Source organism: Pongo pygmaeus, chromosome 5, assembly GCF_028885625.2.
Source record: "Pongo pygmaeus isolate AG05252 chromosome 5, NHGRI_mPonPyg2-v2.0_pri, whole genome shotgun sequence".
In the NCBI taxonomy this organism is placed as follows: domain Eukaryota; kingdom Metazoa; phylum Chordata; class Mammalia; order Primates; family Hominidae; genus Pongo; species Pongo pygmaeus.
In genome coordinates this window covers 116,212,252-116,238,197 of record NC_072378.2, presented here as the reverse complement: position 1 = coordinate 116,238,197, position 25,946 = coordinate 116,212,252, and the positions used below count along the sequence as shown (strand labels likewise).

The window sequence follows — 25,946 nt, the reverse complement described above, 5'->3', positions numbered from 1 at the left end:
ATGGTCTACTGGAAAAGAATAACTTTAAAAAATGCAATTTCACATACATTTGATCCCCCATTGGACTCAAATCTCTTCAACAATTCATGTTAATATTTTTTTAATTTAAAAAACTATTTAGTTTTAAGACTTCACTGATTTTTGGCAGGCAGCTTTTTCAACACAGTTTCAACTCTTTGAACCTGTCCCCTTAGCTCTTTTCCCACTGCCTGAGCTTCCAAGACAGCAGTGGCCAAAGGACTGTAATAAGGTGGAAGTCCATACAGTTACTTGTCTAGGGTTCCACTAACCAAGTTACGTTGACAACTGACTGGTGCCACACAATCTGACATTTTTACAGAAACTCAGAGCACTGTAATTAACTCAAGAGATGGGGGGAATCCTCATTTTTAAACCAAATTAATAATGACAACATGAGGTAGAGGGAAAAGGGGCAAATATCTGGGAAACACATATTACCAAAGGTTAGTTTTGCTTTGTTTTCCATATTCTCATACCCAAATAATCCAAGTAATTGCAGCCCAAGACCTGGTCTCCTCCCCTCCATGTCTATTTGGTGGAAGGGAGGCAGTGCTATGAAGTGAACATACTTAGGAAAAGAGAAATAAATATCCAAATAAACAAGCTATGATGAGGAAAATGCAGCAGGCCTTCTTGCCAGGGAGTGAGTGGCTGGTCAATGCACCAGGGGCTACTTACACAAGCTGGGCTCCTGAGGAGAACAAAAGGGGTTGTGGCAAGAGTTGTGATGTAATGGGGCCATGGAGTGGCCTGGGGAGAGGACGTGAAGCACAAAGTTATTGCTATCTGATCTCTACTTTCTTCATATCCATATATATCTTGGATATTACTCTTAAGTGTACTTCTTATTCAAGATATGCTGAAATTTAAAAGCAAATATTATGAAAGTACAATAAGAATATCTGCAGTGTCATTCCATCTGACTTCTCTCCCCTATCTCTACATGACCAAAGTCATTTTTCAAGGCAACTCTAAATTACCATTTGCCTCCACGAAGACTTCCTTATGCTCTCTTTCATATATCTGCAATTAGCACAGGTAATCAGTCTCCTCTTCCCTTACTTTGCCCATGTCTTCTTTAAGACATATTCCTTTATACTTTGCACTATACACAGCATAGTAACCCCTTATGAGGCAGACTATAATAAGCTAAGTGAAAGCAAAGATAATGGAACACATATTTTTCCACCCCGAAGTGCCTACATAGTATTAAACCAACAAACTAACTAATAAATAAAACACAACTAGTTGAATGAGATCTACAACCTAAAAAAAATTTTTTTAACTCTAAAAACAAAGTTCATTAGTTTTGCCAGAAAATTAGAGAAATGGGTGCAGAGGAGGAAAAAACTACAGAAAGTGAAGAGCAAACACAAGAAAACAGGAGACAAATGGCAAATATTTTACTTATTCCTCCCCAAAATAAAAGATGATGGGGAACAGCAGACTGAATATATGCTTTCAAAGAAAATATATATTATTGACCTTTACATAACTTCAAGATTTTTAAGTGATGGCATGATTAGGAAAGTATATTTGTCACTATCATAATATTTTATTACAGGAGATAAAAGCTACTCTTCAACTTGATTCAAGTCGATGTAATTTTTTTCTAGCCTATTCCCAACCCTAAAGCCTTTAGGTAATTGAATACATTTGTCTCTTGTAAATTCTCCCATTGTTTCTTTGTATAAACACTTACCTATCCACCTCCACTTCCATTTATATAAAAGATAGCATAAAATGTATAAGCTCTGTATCTGCTCTTTAAAAAACATATCCTGGAAATGTTTCCATTTCAGTACACACAGAACTTCCTCCCTCTTTTTTTTTTTAAGGAGAAGTACATTATTTCTTTGTGTAAATGCAGTGTTGTTTATTCACCCAGTGCCCTTTAGATGGATACCAGCCTTGCTTCTAATCTTTTGCTTTTACAACCTATGTTGTAATGGAGTAACCTCACTCATATGTAATTTCATTGACGTGCAGAATACTGATAGGTAAATATACATGTGATTTTGGATCGATTCAAAGTCATTTTAAATTGTTTAGATTGTTTGCTTTAGACAAACTTCTTAAACTGGATTCAGTACGTATTACATGATATTCTTAAAATATGATTTTAGGCCACGTTAATTCACAATGGTCCTCTAGAGCACCCAGAAAGTGGCCACTGAATTCCAAAAGAGATGTTTGTGTTGGCGAGTGACAAAAACCAAAAAATAAAAACCACTACTATAAAGTGCTAAATGAATTGGTCATTAATAATAAGAAAGATTATTATTTTTCTCAGATTATCCCAGATATCTGGAGCAGTTTGGAGACATTAGGAAACTATATAACATGTAACCATCATGACAGTTGTCTAACAATGCTTATAAGCACTAAACCCATGCAAACTATTTGTAACCTTAACTAATCCAAATGTAGAAATACTTCAAGGCCATATCATACTCAGCCACATACTTTGCCATTGAAAGTCATGGCAAAAACCGCAATTACTTGTGTGCCAGCCTAATGTAAAGTCTGTATACTCCCTGTCAAACCAAAGTTCTATTCTGTTATACCAGCCTCATTTCAAATCAGCACAGGGAGTAAAAGTTAAACAGAAAGAACAATGTGGTTGTATATGGTTGTTTATGGTTTTTTTTTTAAACTCCTAAATGATGTTTTTTTGTTTTTATTTTATGAAGAAAAATGATATTAAAACAATTCATTATTTTTGCTCACCTACAAGGCATCATAGGCAAGTCAAAGAAAGTAACAAGATGCCTCTGCTAAGAGTTATTAATCCTGAGGCATAAACAAATCAAACGGTGCTTTGTTTTTAGTTTGATGAGTGAAATAAAATAGAATGAATGAGAAATTATTTAATTCCATCATCAAAACCATCCAAATATTTCTCAGGGAGAACCTCTCCCTTTCATAATTAAATTAACCTGTAAGTTTACCAAATAAACACCATGAACAGTGTACTTTCAAACTGTTTTAAACACCACCTCACTGTTCCAGCATTTTTTAAAAAAGCAAATACAAAGTTTTGTGTATTTTTTTTTCATCAGCATTTGTTGGAAGACTTAAAATAAGGTTAACATAAAAATCACAGAGCAGGAACATTATCACCTGTAGCAAGGAGTATAATGTGTTTGGGTGAATCTGTTGTCAGAGGCCAGGTAAGAAAACAAGTAATAACCATGTCTCCTTCTGAGGGGAAACTGGGTGACCATGGACGGTGTTAGGATACAGGAACAGAAAGAAATCCTGGCCTCAGTGACAGCATCTTTTAATCTAGACAAAACACTACTCCAGATATGTTGCTGTTTTGTTAAAATATTGAACATATTTACCAACTATTTTTAAATTTCACACATTTTAATTAAGTGTTAACACTACAACTAAAATAGCCAAAAGTAATATCAATTAGACTCTTATTGCTATTCTGAGGGAGAAAAAGTACACTACAAATCAATGCTGATTTGAGAGCCATGTTTTAACATCTCTTTGGTCAATCACTTCAATTAGCCCATCACCAGACTCTGTCTCAAAAAAAAAAAAAAAAAATCTTCCCTTTAGGCATGTATTGTACATTCTATTTTCAAAGATGAACCACGCATTTTCCAAATGCAATACATACAGCTTTACGCTGCAATGGTACTTGAAAAATATTTTGGCACGTAGTAAGACTTACTTTTCCTTTTGATGCTTATTTTGCCAAATTGCATTTCTGTACATGTATCTTCAATAAAATCCGCAGAGAAGGTAAGGAAACAATACTTCAGTTTATCAAAACTTAGTCCCACAAGACTATTCATATCATTGCCTAAAACATAAAAATGAATATGACTAAACCAGTAAGAAAGTTATTAGACTGAACTCCAACTGTCTGTTGCCAGTGAAACTGCCAATATTTGACTGTTTTTGACAACAATGGCAATTTTATATGTAACTTTTCTATTTCTGAAGCCTAACTAGGTACCTAATAGAGATAACTATATTCCTGAAGCCTAACTAAGTACCTAATAGAGGTACTTATGACCAATCCTTGACTCAAGGAGACTTAAAAATTAGAATAAAATGTTTACAACTAAAAATTTAAATGAATAAATGGCATATTATCTTCTATTATTTTGAACTCCAGTGGAATAGAGACTCTATAAAACACTATGCTTAAAGATAACTGAATGTATCATCTGACAACAGATATTAGATCTAAAATCGAGCTAAATTCACCCTCAAGATGTTTGTGAAACTTTTAGAGCTGTTTATGGGCAGTCTGTGTAAGAACATGATGTGAAAATACTCTGATCTTTTATGTGTCTTATATAACATATCTTATAAATAGAGCTAAAATCAGACAAGGTTATAAGTTTTATGATTTAAAAAAATTCTTAATTCTAATTAACCCTACTCAAAAATTATGTTGTATATTTGTAGTATGTGTGAATATGTATGTATATACATATATTTGTGTGTATATATTTTTACAATAATATATCAGGGATTTTATTAAATGTTATACATTAGCCTACCTCAAGTGATTAAGATTTTACTTCTTTTCAAAAAACAATGTAGTTCAGCCATCTAGTGGTAAAGTATAAAGCAATCATTCCTCTGTATTTTATTATACTATAAAAATAAGACAGCAGTATGGAGAAGGATTAGAGGTTATTTAAATTTACTTTTCCTTTTCTCTGGTGACGTCATAGAGCACAATCAAGAACTCAGAGGCAATATAACTACAGAAAATAGATAATTGGATATAGCAATTTGGTTTTCTGGTTGACCTTATCAAGAACAATGGCATGGTGCCAAGAACTGTATTAGAGTTGTAAAAGGAAACAGAAAAGTATGGAACATTCTAATCAAGAAGTATGGCTGTAAAAAGATGGAGGAAAAGAGGAGAAGAGAAGATACAGTAGGGCTGAAGAAGGGTTCTCTTTTTGTTTTATAGCATTCAAAGTCTTCATTATGTTAAGGGGTTAAATAAAGACCTGGTAAAGAAAGGACAGAGGATGAAAGTCCCATGTGAGATAGAGGGGAATAAATCCAGTACTGCCTTGGAGAGAGCATGGTGCCTCATTCTCTGTCACGCTGGGGTAGATAATCACCATAATAGATGAGTTTAAAGCTAGAGGACACAGGAGTTCAAAAGTTGTTTTCTAATTTTTTGTTCTTATTTTTGAAACAAGAGGCAAGGGAATCTACCTCATGGTGAAAAGCAGAGGCCAGAAAGAAAGGAATGGGAATTAAATGGTACAATAAATTGAAGAATCAACTGTTGTGTGCACCTTTAAGATGTTAAAACCTTAATCATTATTAAATGAAAAAAATTAAATGCACAGCTCCTGTATTTTCTAATCATATATTCTCATTTCAAATTCCAAATCTTCAAACTAGTTTAAGAAGTCAACTATACTGAAAGTATAATGAAAATGAAGGCACTGTATCCTGTTAAAATAGATTGTGACATACAAATCTCACTCCACCTCCTCCAAAATTTCCATTTCACCTTCTGCTTTGTAAGGAAGAGTGTAGCGGAATCAACCAGGTTACTATAATCCTGCATCTTAGTCAACAGAATTAGCTTAGTAAAATAAGTGTTTTCAATAAAGTTGGCATCAATACTCCCCAAATAACATGTTCTTATAAAACTTCAGAAGCCAAAATAAATGCATCAGTGTTTCAGAAGAAAAGAATATTTGATGAGACAAAACTATCAGTTTATTAATATCTCAATAAACCAAGAAAAGAGTACAGTGAAGTATTCTCTTGTTGCTGCTTTTTTAAAAAAAAAAGTTTATTTACTGTGGTACACTAAGCTGGTATTTATTATAGAAAAGCTAAAATGAACATACTTAATTCTCATTATAAGTGGGAAAGAGAAATATAAAATAATGGTTTCTAACATATTATCTATAAATGTAACCCTAAATCCAATACCAGATTTGCCATTATTTGCATGTACTGCATTCTCTAGATAACACTGTGAATTTTAAAAGCATACCAACAGGCCACATATATACATTACTTAATAGTTTTATATTAACAAATTTAAACAAGGAGCAGCATATAAGTGCTCAATGTGTTTCAAGTAAATAAATAAATGGATAGATAAAATTTTACTCTATAAATGTCTTTTAACTGTATAATCACTTAGAGGGTAGAAACCAAAAACAATATGAGTTGAAAACAAAGTATCTTTCTCCGTGTACAATTTTGAGAAAAAATTAGTCAAGAAAAATATGTAGAGTAAAAATGCACTTGCATGTATGAATGTTATCAAAGTTGGCTGACATGCTCATCACAGGCCCACATATTCTGATCTCAGAGTCCTTAAAATGTGGGGGTTTGGAAGATGGGATTTTATAAGTGATGGTGCAGGCACTGAAGCTGGAAGGAATATGGGCTGGATAGCTGCCCAGAAGCAAAAAGAAGGCTGAGCAGGTGATACAAATTGCAATTAGGAGCTGCAAATTCTAATCCCTGAGCAAATTCACAAAAATATAAAAACTCAGAGATGTCAAGATTTCTATCAATGAGATAACATTTTAAATGCCACAAAGAGTTGTTAATGTCATCTTATTCACTTACCTGTCAAAAAATCATAAAATATACAATCTACCATGTTTTACTTACAAAATTTAAATGTCAATCATAGTACCTAAAATCAACCTATGTAATGGTTAAATATGAACAATGTATTTATTACACAAAATTTGATGTGACATTCTCAAATTCACATTTGATATTCACTAGATATATAAGACTCCAAGGTTCTCCAGCTTCCTTACCTTCAGATATTTTATTAGATTACAATCTTATATGACAGACAGCAATAATAGCAAGCAACATCAAATAAAAACTAGCTTACAAAAATACTGCTAGACTAATGCTCCAATCTCTAAAAGTTAGGTAAAGTACCTAAAACTCACTCTTGTCCAGGGACTTCTATTTCCACTGCCCCATTCTAATTCAAAACACCATTTTCAAGGCCAGGTACAGTGGCTCACGCCTGTAATCCCAGTGCTTTGGGAGGCCGAGGCAGGTGGAGCACTTGAGGTCACACGTACGAGACCAGCCTGGCCAACATGGTGAAACACTGTCTCTATTAAAAACAGAAAAATTAGTTGGGTGTGGTGGCGGGCACCTGTAGCCCCAGCTACTTGAGAGGTTGAGGCAGGAGAATTGCTTGAACCTGGGAGGTGGAGGTTGCAGTGAGCCAAGACAGTGCCACTGCATTCCTTCCTGGGTGACAGAGCAAGACTTCATCTGAAAAAATAATAATTAAAAATAAAAATTAAAAAAAAAATTTTCTTAACTGATCTCTCAGTGGCCATGGGCTCCCTCAGCATGCTCTCCATATGAGAGCCATAGTAATGTTTTAAAAACATACATCTAATTGGTCACTCTTCTGTAAAAATCCTTCAAGACTTGGCCTCTCATTGCCCTTGTCAAAGACTCGACTTTTTATCAGGGCCTACAAAACAACATGATCTAGCTCCTATTCTCTCAGCTTCAACACTTATGGCCCACAAGCCTTCTCTCAGCTCCTCAACAGTACTTTGGGGGGCAGATGTCAAAGGGAGACATCATAGGGAATGAAGGTACACCAATGTAGCAACACTTTCAACCTTAACCTACCTGTGAATGGGGGAACACTACCCTTTAGATAAAAAGCCATTAAGTCCTAATGCTGGTTCATTGTGCAAATCAAATTCCTTATCTCAATTTCCTCACCTCTAAAGAAGGCAGACTCGTTAAAAAGATTTCTACTTGAATCTTTAAGCTGTCTGATTTCACAACTCTTTCACCGCTTATTTTACATGGAAATTCCAGATTCAAAAGTTCTACCCCAATCTCTAAATTGATTTGGTGCATCAACACTAAGTTCAAATATTGCCTTTTTAATTCAGTGTCTCCACCAGGCATTTGGGCTCTTTTGGAAAAACAATTTCTCCAGTAAAGTCTAGATACCCTTTCGACAGTCATCCTTTGGTTCACCTTTGTTAAAAGTGTTATGTACTTCACTATTCAAATACCATTCTGTTTTGAAAGCTCTGTCTCAGACTCGAGTTATTTACCCTACTAAAGTAGCCTTTGAATAGGTTAGTGTTCTCTTAGTACTGGCAGGGAAATAATTTAGAAGATCATAATCCTAAAAATGCAGAGTCAGTCTGGTAAAGACACACTGTCTATTTGATTTCCTGTCATACGTACTGGAAGAATAAGTTAGTATATAGAAATGGCTTATAATATTCTGAAATTTTGCAGTGATGAAAACATATACTTAAGCTATTATTTTAAAAATTCTTAATTTAAAATTTTGGAAGTCATCTAGTAAATTAAATTGTGTCAAACAGCTAATAATATCATCCACACCTTCAAATTCTGAACCAAATGTATAATTACTCCAAAATGTCCTGCCAGGCAAAATATATTTTGAGAACTTTGTTGACTTACTGTCCACTTGAATTTATCCATGGATTATGCACCTGTCTTATAGTAAAGAAAGAAAATTTTAAAAACACATGGAATGGGCTAAAAATCCAAACATCAAGGAAAGTCTACAAAGAATGGTCAATTCTCATCACTTAAATGTTCAGTATATTTCTAGAGATTAAAAACAAAAGACTGGCTTCTTGGAATAAGCTGTAACTTATAAATTGGTATCATGTAATACACATATTTTAAAAATATTTCTTTGGCTAGACCCTTATTTTCCCTGTTACGCTTTACTTTTGACTTATAGAAATGACTACCTGTAACCCACTCAAAATATGGGTTTAAAAAGTCAGTACACTCACATATATCTGAATAATAAACAGTATTTTGCTCAATTACTTATCTCTCATGGAGAAAGACAAAAAATTTCTCAAAAAACCATTTTAGTTATTAATGATGTTGTTATATAAACCATCCAACTTTTAGTCATTTCTTAACCAAAAAAAAACTGATGTTCTAAAAAAATACATATAATAAACTGTTATCATAGTAATACTTAATTAACACGTTCGCATTCTGAGTACAACGAAAATCAACATCCATAATGATGATCCTAAGGCATTGCAAGATTGGGTAGTACCAGCAAAGGAATATAAATTAACTATAATTTTAGGATCACAGTTGCCTATCACTGTATTCAAATGCTCCAAAAAGTAGACAATCTTTGGACGGCATGTATGGTAAACTGCAATGAAAACAAATGCTACAATATTTTCTATTTTGCTTTTTGTCTTTTTGTAAGGATTTTTAAAAATATGAAGTGTTTTGGAATAGATAATGCTTGGTACAACATTCAAAATGTAAAGGCTGGCATACAATGAAAAATAAGTCTCCCTCCCACCCCTGTCCCCAACTTGCTCAATTTGCCTCTCAAGATGCAAGCACTCGTACTAGTTTGTCTATCCTTATACAAGGAATATGAGATATTCTGTGTTACATACATATCAATTATGTATTTTACACAAATGCTGTATACCATCTACTCTATTCTATACACTTCTTTTTCTACTAAATATATTCTGGATGTCTTTTCATAGTCCACAACAAGGTGCCTCCACTTTTTTTTTTTTTTTTTTTTTTTTTTTTTTTTTTTTTTTGAGACAGAGTCTCGCTGTGTCGCCAGGCTGGAGTGCAGTGGCGCGATCTCGGCTCCCTGCAATCTCCGCCTCCCAGGTTCAAGTGATTCCCATGCCTGCCTCCACCTTTTTAATGACTGCTAATGTAGCTAGTTCTTATGAATGAATATTTGAGCAGTTCCTTCTTCTGCTATTACAAACAATGGTATAATCAATAACCCTGTATATACATCATTTGCACACATGCAACTGTATCTGTAATATAAATTCTTAGAGATCTAATTCTTGGGTGAATGTGCATTTAATATTTTTAAAGTTTATATAAAGTCTTGTAACAGTTTCTATTTGCAATTTCTCATTACAAATAAAACTACATCTTTGCATAGGTTTAAGGCCATTTATAATTCTTTATCCATTATTCAACTGGGTTATTGTTTTGCTTTAAATACTTTTTAAAATAAACTTTTTATAACTTTTTATATATTAAGACTATTAGCTCTATTACATGAGTTGGAAATTTTTCTCCCGGTTTGTCATTTACCTTTTTATTTTATTTTTCTTTTTTGAGATGTAGTCTTGCTCTGTTGCCCAGGTTGGAGTGCAATGGCAGGATCTCAGTTCACTGCAACCTCTGCCTCCCGGGTTCAAGCAATTTCCCTGCCTTAGACTCCCAAGTAGGTGGGATTACAGGCACATGCCACCACGCCCAGCTAATTTTTGTATTTTTAGTAGAGTTGGGATTTCACCATGTTGGCCAGGCTGATCTCAAACACCTGACCTCAAGGTGATCTGCCCACCTTGGCCTCCCAAAGTGCTAGGATTACAGGTGTGAGCCACCATGCCTGGTCCCAGTTTGTCATTTATCTTTAACTTTACTTGTATTTTTCTTTATATGCAGTTTTCTTTTAATATTGTCAGATTCATACATCTTTTCTTTTATAGTTCTGGGTTTGAGGTCGTACTTCAAAGGCTTTCTGACTACATCATTAAAAAATATATATATATTTTATACATATATAAAATATTCCCCTACATTTTCTATGGGTAGTTTTATAATTTATTTTTTAATCCATAGACCTTTGATCTCTGTGGAATTTATTTAGGTATTAGGTGTGAGATAGGGCACAACTGTATTTTTTCAGATGGCTATCCATAGGCCAAACACCACTTATTGAATAATCTGTCTTCCACTGATCTGAAATGCTATCTTTTCCATACATTAAATTTCCCAGTCTTTTTGGGTCTATTTCTGAACTTTCTATTCAGTTTGAATACCATGACACTTAAACACTGTAGATCAAAAAGATTTATAGCATATTGAAGTTTAAGAAACATAAGTTATAACTATAGGAAACTGTAAGATACAGATAAAGTATTTCCCCTAGATTTATTCCTATTTAATTCATTTAACAATAATTTATTTAAGCTTCTCTTCCCCCTGGCACATACTTTCTTTTGTTAAAGAGAAAGTTCCAAGTGGCCAGCTAAGAATTTCTCTGGCTTTAATCCAAAGGGATTTCTTTCCCCCATTTTGAGTAAAGCAACTCCAATTATTTACTTATTGTCATGGAGCTTCTGAGAAATTCCTTCTTACCCCTTTTATCTGAAGTTGGGAGGTCAAAGCATGATAAAGTCTATTTAGCAAGCTGTCTAAAAATCACAGGTTGATGCCACCTACTCAAAAAGTACATAGCCACCTTTGTCCTGAAGCCTAGATAACTTTTTATTTGCTTGATTCCCTTTTAACCACACTGGACTTAAATTTCAGGTTATCTATATTCCTTTATCATATCCCCAGGGACTCTCCCTGCCTCAAACTGCCCACCACACCCACCACACAAAGCATGAGTTTTTTTCATCAGTATTAATTGTAACCATAATCAACAAGTCAGGCTGTGGGACATATGGCTGGTAACCATGCATATGTTAACTGTGATGGGAAAACGAGGAGGCCATCCTTTTACTCCTGTGGTGCCCTCTCTCCAGAAGTAAGTAAGGGAAGATTTCTGCCTGGCACAGTGCTCTGTATAAACACTACACTGCATATCAAATTGGAATAGTTACCAAAGACAAAATGGGTGTTTGCTGCTCTCAAATACCCTCACATAAATGTTAAAACAAGTTCAGAAAGTATCAAAAATTTGGTTTCATTAGTTTACAATTTTGAGCTAAATTACTGCTAAAAATAAAATAGTAAGTAAAAACTAAATAAAAAAATGAATTTGTAAGTATCTGGAAATGAACAATAAATTCAAAAAATGAAACAAACTATTTTTTATTTTATAGGATGGAAGATACAAATTTGATTTTCAGATCACTGGGGATACTTTAAAGAAAACTCTAAAATGTTAAGAGTAGATTATGTAACATTGGTAAATAAACAAATATTAGGTAAGAGGTGAAGAGAAAACAATCTCAAGAATAATAAGATGACAATAACAGGACAGGACTTCTAATGAAATAACATAGGACCCATTTTAATCTCTTAAATAAGTATGAAACTTGTAGATATATCCTGAAGCAAGGATGTGGCCAATCTTCTTACTAAGAGATAATGAAGAAGAGAAAAAGTTTTGCATTTTGAAAATCAGCATTTCTTCTTACCATCAATTTAATGTTTTTTTTTAGCCTTTCATAGAGTTACTGAACTCAGATCTTATGATCTGACAAAACATATGATAAGGGAAACACTTTGTTGCCCATTCTTTTTATCATATCTCACCTTTCTAAACAAATTCTTTTGGGGACATTTAATAGTAAGCAGTTATCAGTTGTCCTCTGTTGAGGACAACTGTCCAGCTTCTCACTGCAGAGTGAGGAGGAGAGTTTCAAGAAGCTTTCAATCTATTATAATGCTTCAAGACAGAAACTAGAAGTTCTTATGTCCTATAACTTTGCTCATATATTAGATTTAAGAGGCATTCCATTTCTCATGTATCAGTCTGAAGTATGAATCAAATCTATAATCGGTACATAATACATTCTCTAATTGAGCCCTTTTCCCTCAGATCACTTCTTCACTGCTGGCAACTAGCACATTTTAGAACAAATCCAGTAACTTTCAATGTCATTAACCTAAGATCCCTTGTTTGAAAATGTCTGTTTTTGAACTACGTGCCAAACAGAGCTCTCATTCTCCTATCACGCATATTTGTGGCTGGGATGTCCTGAACTAGCTCAAAGTTGTCAGGAACAAATACCATTGGCTCACCACTCCCGGTTTACTTCCTGCTATCACACCCAGTCCCCTTAGGGAATATGTTACTGGTGTGAAGTCTAACAAACAGTTTTCCCAAAGTCTGGTGTGGATTACAAATAAACTCTAAGAGTCCGTTTACTAACTCATTAAAAATCAAGGTTAATTTAAATACACCCAAATATTTGAATTCTAAACTTAGAGTCATATATTTAAAGTAATATAGAAAACCAGGAAAAGCAAATTTAATAGAGTTAACAACTCAGTATATGTGAATGAAAGTTGGTGTTCTCCTTTTACACTTTTTTTTTTTTTTTTTTTGAGATGGAGTCTCTCTCTGTCATCAGGCTGGAGTGCAGTGGCACAATCTCAGCTCACTGCAACCTCTGCCCCCTGGGTTCAAGAGATTCCCCTGCCTCAGTCTCCCAAGTAGCTGGGACTACAGGCGTGCACCACCACGCCCAGCTAATTTTTTGTATTTTAGTAGAGACGGGGTTTCACCATGTTGGCCAGGATGGTCTTGATCTCCTGACCTGATGATCCGCCCGCCTCGGCCTCCCAAAGTGCTGGGATACAGGTGTGAGCCACCACGCCCGGCCTCCTTTTACATTTTAATGTTGTAAGAAGAATATGTTTGTTTTCATACTGTCTGTTATAAAAAGGATTCCAATTACACAAATGCCCAGGTTATCCAAATATCTGACTGCAGAATACCCGACACCACCAATACATGAACTCTGAATATCCTCATCATAAAAATATAAATAATAGTATTTATTTGGCAATGAGTGTGAAAAATCATAATGATAAAGCTCCTAATCTTTCTAAGTTTTTTCTCAAGTTATAAAAAGGTTTAAGACATTCTACTCACATCTGTTCTTTATTATAAAGCATTATCAATATTTTGCTAATTGTTACAGATTAAAATCTAACAGAGAAAACACAACACAACCAAACACTACTACAAACTTGACAATGTTGCAATAAATGATAGTTCTAATTTTTCTTGATTTGATTATAATAAAATGAATTACTACAGCTAATTTTGTTGACTGAATAACTTACTTCCCAGGCTTATCCATAAAACAATCACTTATCTTTAAAATTATATAGCAAACACCCAAAATGCAAAAAAAAAAGTGTAATGCAACAAAATATTAAATTCACAGCAATAAAAAAATGACACACTCTCATTCCTTAACTATAGCTAACAATGACAGTGTGACTTGGAAGTTTTCATAGTACTAAAAAAAATTTTAAGTAGTAGAACGAATTCAATCTGAACAAAAACAATTAAAGAGGTGGGAAAGGCCGGGCGCGGTGGCTCCAGCCTGTAATCCCAGCAATTTGGGAGGCTCAGGCGGGCGGATCACAAGGTTAAGAGATCAGGACCATCCTGGCCAACATGGTGAAACCCCGTCTCTACTAAAGATACAAAAAAAATTAGCTGGGTGTGGTGGTGTGTGCCTATAGTCCCAGCTACTTGAGAGGCTGAGGCAGGAGAATCGCTTGAACCTGGGAGTCGGAGGTTGCAGTGAGCCGAAATCACGCCACTGCACTCCAGTCTGGCGACAGAGCAAGACTCCGTCTCAAAAATAAAAACAAAAACAAAAGAGGTGGGAAAATGTACTACTATCTCTTTTAATATTATCTATGTTTCTTAAAATTCCTTTAGTGTTTATCTATGCCAGAGGCAAATTTATCAGGCATTTTAATATTATTTCTAAATATTATTCAAAATAACAAAATCCTATCTCCAGGAATTTCCTAGTAACAGCAAAAGGACAGAACCATAGTCTTCTTCCAAATAAGACATAAACCATAATGTCTATAATTTTATCCATCAAATTTTCCCACCATGAAACACAGAGAATTGTTAATCCAGACTTTTGGATTTTGCTTTGGAATTTGCTTGATTTCCACGTATTCAGACTTGACATATATGTGAAGAAACTGGGACAGATGTAATGAAGGCATTAGAACACGAAAATAACTTTTAGAACTGATAAATACAGAACCTTACATCTTCAGTCTGAACCAGACAGTTCACAAGAAACAAAAAGAAACAAGCAGTGCCAAATTCTATTTTTCAAGGTTGGAAGAACACTATTAATGTATTTCACTGCTTCCTGCTTATCTCAGCCACTGCCATTGACCGCTTTAACCTATTATTCTATCAAGATGCCCAGCTCGCTGAAGACATTCCTGACTCTAAGGAAAAAACACAGTTTTTACCACACACTATAAATTAAGTATCTTATTTTCCTGTATATGTTTATTTTCAGATGCTAACAAATTTCAACCAAATAATCAGAAGTTTATAAATTCATTTAACATGTTTTAGAAGTGAAACATGAATTTAAGAGTAGAACTAGCATTGATGATATATAAAATAATTAAATGTAAAAAATGAAACCTGAAAGAGGTGCTTTCAAGTTTGAGTATATGTGGTTTTTATGTCACTAATTTTTTTTCCAACTTGAAATCTCTACTACCTTTTCCTAAGTATATGCCAAATAACAACTTTTTTAAGTTAAAAAAAAAAAGCAAAAATAGAATTTAATCAAATAGTTTATGGTGTTTTGTCTTTTACAATTAAATTACTAAATTTGGTCCCACAAATTCTGAAAAATAAAATGGAACAACTGTGAACTATACTAATATTAGTTTCATATTTTAGAAAGAGTATCCATTTAATTCCTACAAAAAAGTAGTTTTGTAAATATCAAAGGAATAAGATCCTAATATCAATTCCATTTGTTATCACATACAAATCAGCTATTAAATGAAACTGAGAAGTAACAAACCTTTTTTTTGAGTTTTCATCTAAGTAACTTTGTCAAAATTTTCCTGAAACAGGAATTCCTATATATTTTCTAGACTAGGACATCTCACATTTACAGTGTGTGTGTTTTTGGTTTTTTTGGCAGAAAATTTTACTGAAATAAGACTCTATGTAAGGATTTTCAGTAATTAAATGCTTATCATAATCCTCAACTGGAAACATTCTCCTGTTGGACACCAAAGAAAAAAAAAAGAAAATGTGGTACTAGTTATTATCACATAAGAAGCAAAGTAACTTTTTCTTGAATTCAAATGTTGAATATAAACTTCCGTTAATGATTATTAACACAGAACCTTTGCAAGTAAACCTAGAATCAGAAATTCTATAAAAAGAATGGTCACCTAACTTCATTAGAGAAAGGAAGGTCATCAAAAAAAAAAAATTAATGAAACATTCTCTACCATGATTCACAAGGGTGCCAAGTTTCTTCTTGAATATACAATGACTTGGAGTCCCACTGGAAAGTTGGGAAAAGAACAATATAAGTAATTTATTGAATCTCAATGAATTATTTTAAACAGTGGTGTCTTTCTTAGATAGACGATAGCTGCATATAACACATAAGATGCCCTAGAGAGAGTGAACATGTCACAAACTGAAAGAAAATATCTACAACACATATAACTAATGAAAATAAATATCCAAAATATGTAAGAATACCAAAAAAACCACCACCACAAAAAAAAAAAAAAATCTGATAAAAAGTAGGCAAAGGTACAAACAGGTATTTGAGAGAGGAGTAAACACAAATGGCCAATCAACATATAAAAATATGCTCACCATCATTCGAATCAGTATCATACAAATAAAATAAAATGAGACAGCATTTTACAACTACTGGCTGGCAAACCTCAAAGTTTAGATGATACCAAGTGGGTGTACCCTTATGCCCTGCTGGTAAACACATGAAACAATTTAGAAAATAATTTGGAATTAGCCAGTGAAGCAGAAAAATATACATAGTTAATATACCACTCCTAGGTATACTTCCTAGAAAGATTTTTTTGCATGTAGCCAGGAAACATGTACAAGAATGTTCAGAGCAGTATTATTTTGGATAGCTAAATATCCATCACAGATAAAAAAAATTCTGATAAACTCACACCATTGTAAACTACAGAGGAGTGAAAAATGAATAAACAGCCCCACACATCAGTATGCACAAATCTCAAAAACACAATGTTACAGCAAAAAAGTAAGTTGCAGAAGCAGATACATACAGTATAATTCCTTTTAAATATAGAATTTAAAAACATGCAAGAAAAACATTATTGTGGATGGGATGTGGAGTGGTATACTTTCTAGAAGGACAGAGGGAATAAGAGACTCAGCATAACTAACTACATGATGAAACACAGGGAATGCCATCAGGGAGATGGCATAGGGGTTTCAAAAAGAATGGTAGTGCTAAGTTTCTTTTGCTGGGTAGCAGATACACATACATGTGTTCATTGAATTAATATCCCTCGCCTTTAGCATAAAAGAATGATATATACTATACACGTATCAAAGTTTTCCCAATTTTAAATATTGAAAAAAATGGGTACCTGTTCTTGAAAACTGTGGAAACCAGCAATGTAAGGCAGAAAAGAGAGGTGTGACGCGCCCAGAAGAGCAAAGGAGGTGCTCCCACTCTGAGAAAGTATATTAGCTAAGTGATGTGTAACTACTACCACAGCATTTCAGCTAGTTTATAAGGGATGGAATATAAGCATAAGTTGATGGTTTTAGGTAACAATGAAAGGAAATTAAACAAAAGAGGAATACTTGAAAATACCTGAGAGCATGCACTAGTGGAAAAATGCCAAAGTAGCCTTTGAAACTGGTGCCCATAGGAGGGTGGCATTCAACTCTCCGCTCTGCCACCTACTGGCTTTATGAACCTGTGGAATTCCTTAACCTCTTGGGCTTCAGTTTCCTTACAAAATAACAGTGGTAGTATCTATCACGTAAGTCTCTTCTGGATCAAATAAGAAAAGCAAAACATCTGACACAGGGAAGACTCTCAATAAACACAAGTCCAATCTGAAGACAAAGGTGAATCAGACCTAACTATCATGAGAATCATGGAATGTTATTTTTAAAATGAGAGACAGAAGACTCAAGTGCCGTACTAGGTCTCAAAGACACAACTTTTATACAAATGGCCCTCACCTTGAAGATGTCTTAATATTAATATTTATAATGCCTTTTAAGCAAAAAACTGTCAAATTCCTACTTCTCTCCTTACTCCCATGACAAGAAAGATCTAAAGAACCATAGCTCACAACATGACCCACATGTGTAATTTGCAAATCAAAAAACTAGATCGTAAAGTGCTATAAAGTAAAATAAACAAATTTTAAAAACTGGAAGGGCTCTTTACTGTCTTATAAAATGTTTTTTAAAATTCCAATAAACTTATTAACACTGCAAGTAAAATGCATTTTAAATGCAGTTCAGTATCATTACACTGTAGTATACAATGTGTATTAAAATGTACAAGAATTTTGTGGTATCGACACTGAAAGTTAAAAAAAGTATACAAATAGGTGGATTTCAAATACAATTGTTCTCAATATTGCTTTGGAGTCAGCTTTAGACTGTATTATTCAAAATATAATAATTGTATTATCCAAATTCTACACAAGAGTTTAATCATCATTTGTACCAAATAACACAGAATTTATTCTTTAAGTTAATTACCCACAAATTGTTACTAGTAGACTGAGAGACTTCTTTCCCCCAAAAAAATCCACACTTTGATAAGGTCAGTTACTTCCCATGGGCTCCAAAACTCTTAACATTTTCCCCCAATATTGTTCTACTAGAATTTTTGCCAAATAACTCTTTATCCTTTTTTCTGTATTTTTAATAGTTGTGCTATAAATCATAAGAATACATCTTTTTTTGTAGTTGCACTATTTTATCAGTCATTTTCTAAGTCATGTATGATCAAAATATCATTTACTAAATTAATCTTAAAAAGTTTTACTCTGCTGCAATTATACAAATCCTACTGGTCACAAAACTAATAATGCAATTATAAACTAACACTTACCAATGTGAGAAATCAAGATTTATGGGGAAATCAAACCAAAAGCAAGACTGAAAAAATATTCACTATCTATTCTTACTCTCTCAATATCATAGTTGTAATCAAGAGCATTCCCCTGCCATATTTAACTCATGCTAAATATACAATTCTATACAAATATAAATACTACAAAATGAAGTTCTACATGTAGCCCATTAGTAAGGATTCATATATTAGTAATAATTCAAAAGTCTCCCAAAACATTGAGAAGTTTTTAGTCACACCATTCTGCCTTTTAATCATTATAACAGGCCATGATGTCCTAAAAAATAAGCATGTTTGACACTTCTTCAAAATAAAAACAAATATATTGACATTCGCACTATTTGCTTTTCAATTAGCTTTGTTTTTAATTAGCAAATTCTGAACTAGCCCATTTTAGAAATGAAACAACATAGTTCTTTCAATTGTAAAGAATTAAAAACAGTGTTCACCAATTTGAGATGGTTTGGAAAGCAGACGTAGTGGGATTACACTTTCACACAAATCTTAACAAGGAATAGCCAACATAGTAGTTCCTAGTTAAGTAGTGCTATTCTCGGAATTATACTGTTTCTCATAAATCCTAAAGAAATATATCCATAGAAAACAGTCACTTTACCATGGTGATCTTGGCTAGGATGCTTAACCTCTAGGCCTCAAATTCTTTATCTCTAAAGATGAGAATAATAATAGTACCTACTTCACGGGGCTGCTATGAGAAGTAAATGAAATAATATATGCAAAGTTGTTAGAATTAGATCTAGCACATAAGATCTTAAAATGTCAGCTATTGAGCTGGACATTTTCTTTCTTTTCTTTTTTTTGAGCAGAGTCTCACTCTGTCACCCCGGCGGGAGTGCAGTGGTGTGATCTCGGCTCACTGCAAACTCTGCCTCCCAGGTTCAAGCGATTCTCCTGCCAAGCCTCCGGCATAGCTTGGATTACACAGGCGCACACCACCACGCCCGGCTAATTTTGTGTTTTTGGTAGAGATGGGGTTTCACTATGTTGGTCAGGCTGGTCTCGAACTCTTTACCTTGTGATTCACCTGCCTTGGCCTCCCAAAATGCTGGGATTACAGGCATGAGCCAGTGCGTCCGGCCAAGCTGGGCATTTTCTAATAGATTCTCACAACTCTAAAAGATAACTGGTTTTCCGTATAAACAGGTACATATTGCACACATGCATTCTATAAAAGATGTCTTGGTTCAGTAAATAATAGCATTTGTCTAAGTGTCTGTTGATGGCTGAAGGGATAAAGAAAATGTGGGACTTTTGTTTCCCACTACTGAGGCACGAGGATCCAGTGTTCCAACCCAGTGGGAAAACACAGCCTTTGACTGAAGAGGAGATCCATGTAATGTTTGAGAAGACTGTGAAATACATTAGGAAGAATCTCTAGCTGCCAGCTGAGAGGCTCAATGGCACCTACTGTTCTCGGCTGCACAAAGGCCAGGTGTACTACGTGAGTGAGAAGATTCTGAAGCTGGCACCAATATCTGATTTCCCTGGGACCTGCTTCAGAAAATTCACCAAGACCTACAAGTTTCAGTTGAACATCACAGCTCTGGATTACCCTGCACCCTATGCCAAGTATAAAGTGTGGATAAAACCTGGAGCACAGCAGTCCTTCCTATATGGGGACGATATGTTGAAATCTGGTCTGAATCAAATCACGAAAAATACTTCTCCTGGCCAGGAAGTGGTGGTGGCAGACATCCCTTTGGGTTTTGGGGTGGCAGCCACATCTACGCAAGACTGCAGAAAAGGAGACCCCACCGATTTGTGGTATTTCATCAAGCAAACACTGACGAATATGTGCAGCACGAAGAGACGGTGACTTAAAATGAAGTCACTGCAAGGACTTACAGTGGTGTGGAAAGGCCCAGCTTTGTTTCCTGTGTTTGCGTGTATTCCACCATCGGGCTGAATTTTGTCAACACTATGATCTCTTCAGGTCTTCTTAGTTTATATACTATCCATCAGTGACAAACACAGGCTGGATTCTTCTTGTACAGAAATGGCTCAAAATTGGGGTTTCAGATCTTTGTGTTTGTAACTAAATATTCTGTTTTGTATCTGAATCTGAGGGCTTCTTGTTCTGAGTAACAGATTCCAAACCTTTGGAACTAAGGACAAGAATAGCTTATTGTTATCTGTGATAACACTTTGTTTTCCAATCTCATGATAACAGCACATGGATTTTTCTCTGTTTATTAATATGAAAGATAGATATTGCCATATCAGAACAGTAAGTCACATCTGAGATTTCACAAATGAAATCTGACTGAAATAATAACGGCAATTTATAGTAAGTGTTATGTGGTGTGGAAGAAAAACTTGGGTTCAAACCCCAGTTCTGCCGCCTACCAGCTAAATGACCTTGGATGAGTCATCCAACTTTAATAAGCTTCATTTTCTTCTTTTAAAAAAAAACCCCACAAAACTTAAAAAAATAGCTATAACCATCTACCTAAGAATGGTTATTAGAATTAGAAGAATCATGATTATAAAGCATGTAACACAGTGCCTGGGAAATGACAGGTGTCAGCTCCCTTGTCCTTTAAAAAAAAAAATGTGTGCATATTACTTACATACAAACAAACATCTAATATTACTCAGCCTTAAAAAAGAAACTCCTGCTATTTTTGACAACATGGATGAACCTAGAAGACAATATGCTAAGTGAAATAAACCAGACACAGAAGGACAAATACTGCATAATCTCACTCATATGTGTAATCTAAAAAAGTCAAAATTCATAGAAGCAGGGAGTAGAATGGTGGCTGCCAAGGGCTGCAGAGTGGAGGGTCACAGGGAGATGTTTTTCAAGTGGCACAAAGTTTCAGTTACGTAGGATGAATAAGTTCATGAAATCTAATGTACAGCATGGTGACTATAGTTAGAGATACTGTATCATATACTTAAAATATGCTAAAAGAGTAGGCCTTAAGTGTTCTCGCCAATGTGATGGATATGTTAATTAGCTTGATTGTGGTAACCATTTAGCAATGTGTGTGTATGTGTGTGTATATATATATATATATATATCTGAAAATATATTGTATACCATAAATATATATACTTCTAATTTATCACTTCTAGCTCAATAAAGCTGGAAAAAAATTTTTTTAACCTGAATATTTGTGAAACTATGACCAGGGATGGGTATGTTGATCCACAGTTTAGAGTACTGCCAGCAGCATATATATCAGGAAAAAAAAAATGTTTTTTAGTTGAATTAAAGTCCAATGAGTCTAGAGTAAATACTAAATAGAGCTTGTGCAAAATGCTTTTGGTAATAGAAGTTATATTGTTCATCAAGTAATGAAATGGAATACTACCTAAGATTTTAATGAGAAAAAAGTTAATTTTGTCCAAGCATAACTTTGCTGAATAACAAGCAGAACTGAGGGCTCTACCAATATTATCTAGAGAACTCACATGGAGTTGTTAAATTAAAAAAGGGGGGTTATGGATGCTACAGAAAGAAAAATGAAATATCATTTTATAGTACTTACTTGGATTAGTATCTCTTTCAGCTCTAATATTCGTATTTTAATGATATTGATGCAATTCTCAAATTTTCATTTTATAAACTTGAATGTTCTAAAATATTTATCTAATACTCACAACCCAAATAATAACATCTTCCCCCTTTAAGGGTCATATATGTATTTCCATTCAAGAGAGAAGATGCTAACAGGTAGGTTGAGCAGGGAAAGAATTAATAAATGATATCAGTAGTCTGTGAGCCCATTTTTATTTCCTGGCATATAATATATTTTTAATACATTGAAGAGTTGAATAAATCAATGTATCAATAAGTAAATGGGGTACAGATGAGTAAAAGATAATGGGAAAGTGAAGCATAGCTATGTCTAAAGAGTTATTTGTTGCTCTGAAACTGCATAGTTCAGGTTTCTGAGATATTTAAAGAAATCTCTCTAAATTCCCAAGATTCTGGGCTCTTCTCCTTTTTCTTTCCATCTCAGGCCCAACCTGAACCTACCCTCTTACATCTATATCTCCTACCATGCCTACTTTCAGAAAAACTGTCTTTGAAAAATCTCTGAAATTCTAACTTATTAGCCAGCCAGTAGAACAATTTAAGGTACACACTTACTAGAACAGCAACCATGGTTATTTTCTTTTGTGAAAACTACTTTGGGAAGAAGTTGTTAATACTAGGACCTCTACAAGAATTCCAAGTTATTATTTTAAGGTAAGGAAAGGTTTGGGAAGACTCAGGTCCAAACCAGCACCATGCAAATGGCCCTATCCCTGGGCATCTGCAAGCACGAGGCAAACCATCCACCTCAATAAACATGGAAATCTGGTGTCCTGACGCTCTTAGTTCCTTCATTCAGCAACATTTATAAGGTCTATGTCTTATAACAGGCACTACTTGTATAGAGTGGAATTTCAATAATAAATAACCCATAGTCCTTGAGTTACATTCAGGAAAGACTATAAAGTATAAGAAAACACCATTTCATGATTTGGAAGATAGATTCACACAGACACTAAAGAAGCCAGAGGCCATAAGAGGCTTTGGTGTCTGGCGTTTATCTCCACGAGTCTACAGCAGGAAGTAGCTCCTGCTCCAGATTCCTAGAATCCAACCTGGCAACTGGTACACACAGAGGGTCAGAAAAAGTCTGACAATCATTTGAGAAGACTGTCTAATAACAGAGATATTTACCTCTTTGACACCAGTACGGTCATCATCACCAATCACAATTGTGGAGCATTCCCAGGCACTGTTTTGCCACTTATGTGTCATTTCACTTTCCAAAGTTCCTAACACATAAAATTAAGAGAAAGTAGGGGAACACGACAGCATGTCTAAACTTTCGCCTGATTAGCATCATAAGTGGCAAGAGTTATTTTTGACTCATAAGTTATTAAAGATGTAAGAATTTCAGCACTAATAAGATCACTGGGGGAAAAAACACCATTAATTGTTATTATATCTCTATAATATATACATTTTATTTTCTATTTGTTACATTTTTCCTAAATAGCAATTACCTTTAAAATATGAAAGAAAGCAGGCAAAGAGGAAACCAGGGTGCAAAAAGGCCAGGTGATCTGGTCAGCATTACTAGTGGGCAAGAGGCAGGAACCAGGGATGGCAGGAAGACTCACTTAGCATCTTTGCACTGTTAGGGAAGAGGTCTGTGGATGAGGTAACACAATTATTTGATCAATGGCTAAACAGACAAGGGCCCAGCATTACTGGGATGTATTTTCATTGTTAATATGATTAAGTTAAATAGCTGCATAAGTATCCATTTTGACGATGGGTTTCTTGGTGGTCTGTGTTGCCACACAGACCCTACAGGTACTCAGGTGTCCTATAGGTACTTAATATTCTACAGATACTCATGTACCCTACAAGTACTTTACTTTGTACACTATAGATGGTGACTGTGGAGTTGTTCTCAAGTATGATAGCAAACAGACGAACAAAGATATCTAAATAAAAAGTGTTACCCTGTGACTTCTCTAATTAACACTTTAATTTGCTATAATTTCTCCTTCCAACTTAGCAGAAACTGCATGTGAAAGCTGAAGTTGTAAACAGAGTAGGAACTAACATGTGTGAATGGTTGAGAACCCATTGGGTGGCCAAGATCCTTGAAGATCTTAGGTCAAGGGGCCAAGACATTCTATATTTTTAACTCAGCTGGGTTACTATGGAAAGCAGGTGATGTCATTAAGCGCTTAGCGCAGAAAACTATGAGCTCTTCAAGTAATGTAGCAATTTGTGTATAACGGAAAACAGAATATAAAGCCCTTGTTAAAACTTTGTAAATGACTCTCAGTTTTTCTTGACCTGACCTGACGTTTCAGGGGTTTTTCATAAACACCTGTTTTTATGCATGAATTTCTCTTTTCAAACCCTCAGCAGGTATCTAACCACTAAACCACATTAGACTATTTACACAAATAGATCATTTTTAGCTTCTGGGCTCTATAATGGCACCTAAGAATGTTCTTTTAAAATTTTTTCAAGAGGAATGAGGTACAGCAAGGTGGTGGTGGAAGATGCCCTGACTAAACTTCTCGGCACTTTTCCCATTTCTACCCTAAAAGGATGAAGGATTAGAACAGGAAAGTCAGTATCCTGCCAGACCAGGGGGTGAACACATTAGTCCAGTCGCTGGTGTTTTCCCTCAGTGGGCTCTCTCGCCAACAGCTTGTCACATCAGAAATGTAACTCAGTTAAACATTAGGCCAGGGGATGTGCATAATAAACTAGTTTCCTTGTCTGAAAAATAAAATGATTGATGTGGATGAACTTTCCTGCCCCTTACAGCTGAGTCTATGAAAGAACAATAATATTCTGAATAAAGACATATGTACCTTAAAATAAAGTTTTACATGAAAAAAACTCATAAGCAAATTAAAAAGACAAATAAACTGGGAAAAATATGTGAAAACTGTATCACAGAACAGAGGTTTAAGTTATAGAACACGTACAGGAAAAGTAGGCTAGAGAAATGGTCTAAGCTATATGAAAAGATACTCAACCATGCTTTCAGTAAGAAGAATGAAAATTACAACTAGACTGAGATTCCAATTTTCACCTCTAAGGTGGACAAAAATTAAAAACTTCAACAAAATCTAAACAACATATCCTGTTGGTGATGCTGAGGGGAAACAGCGCCATGAATCCCCATTCTATGACTCTCTCCCAAAGATATTCAGGCTATATATACACCCACACACCCACACACCAAGTTATTCACTATAAAGTATTTGTGTTAAAGACATGGAATCAACCTAAATACCCATCAATGATAGATGTGTTTGCGTGTATTCCACCATCGGGCTGAATTTTGTCAACACTATGATCTCTTCAGGTCTTCTTAGTTTATGCACTATCCATCACTGACGAAACTTGTCTATTATAGAAGTAGTGAGGATAGTTACAATAAATGCCTATATGCATGGGGTATATTCCATATACCCCATGGAATACTATGCAGCCATAAAAAACAATAAGATAATGTCCTTTGCAGGGACACAGATGGTGCTGGAGGCCATTATCCCTAGCAAACTAATACAGGAACAGAAAACCAAATACTGCATGTTCTCACTTATAAGTAGGAGCTAAATGATAAGAAACCATGGACACATAGAGGGGAACAACACACACTGGGGTCTTTAGAGGGTGGAGGGTAGAAGGAGGAAGAGGATGAGGAAAAATAACTAATGGGTACTAGGGTTAATACCTGG

General features: G+C 34.8%; 2 protein-coding genes and 1 pseudogene across 6 annotated transcripts in view; 2 read left to right on the top strand and 1 right to left on the bottom strand.

The window, feature by feature from the left end:
• Positions 1-25,946, bottom strand: part of NT5DC1 (5'-nucleotidase domain containing 1) — a 138,806-nt gene that overhangs the window by 81,685 nt on the left and 31,175 nt on the right. For 2 of the 4 annotated variants that reach the window (XM_063666521.1, XM_063666520.1), the window contains exon 7: positions 3,710-3,841. The exons of the other annotated variants lie outside the window; for them this stretch is intronic. In XM_063666521.1, the coding sequence (XP_063522591.1) occupies positions 3,710-3,841 (132 nt within the window). The remainder of the gene's footprint in view (positions 1-3,709; positions 3,842-25,946) is intronic. 4 annotated transcript variants of the gene reach the window in all.
• COL10A1 (collagen type X alpha 1 chain) overlaps positions 1-25,946 on the top strand; it is a 95,650-nt gene that overhangs the window by 56,757 nt on the left and 12,947 nt on the right. The gene's annotated exons all lie outside the window — the stretch shown is intronic.
• On the top strand, positions 19,942-20,543 carry LOC129038234 (60S ribosome subunit biogenesis protein NIP7 homolog; annotated as a pseudogene).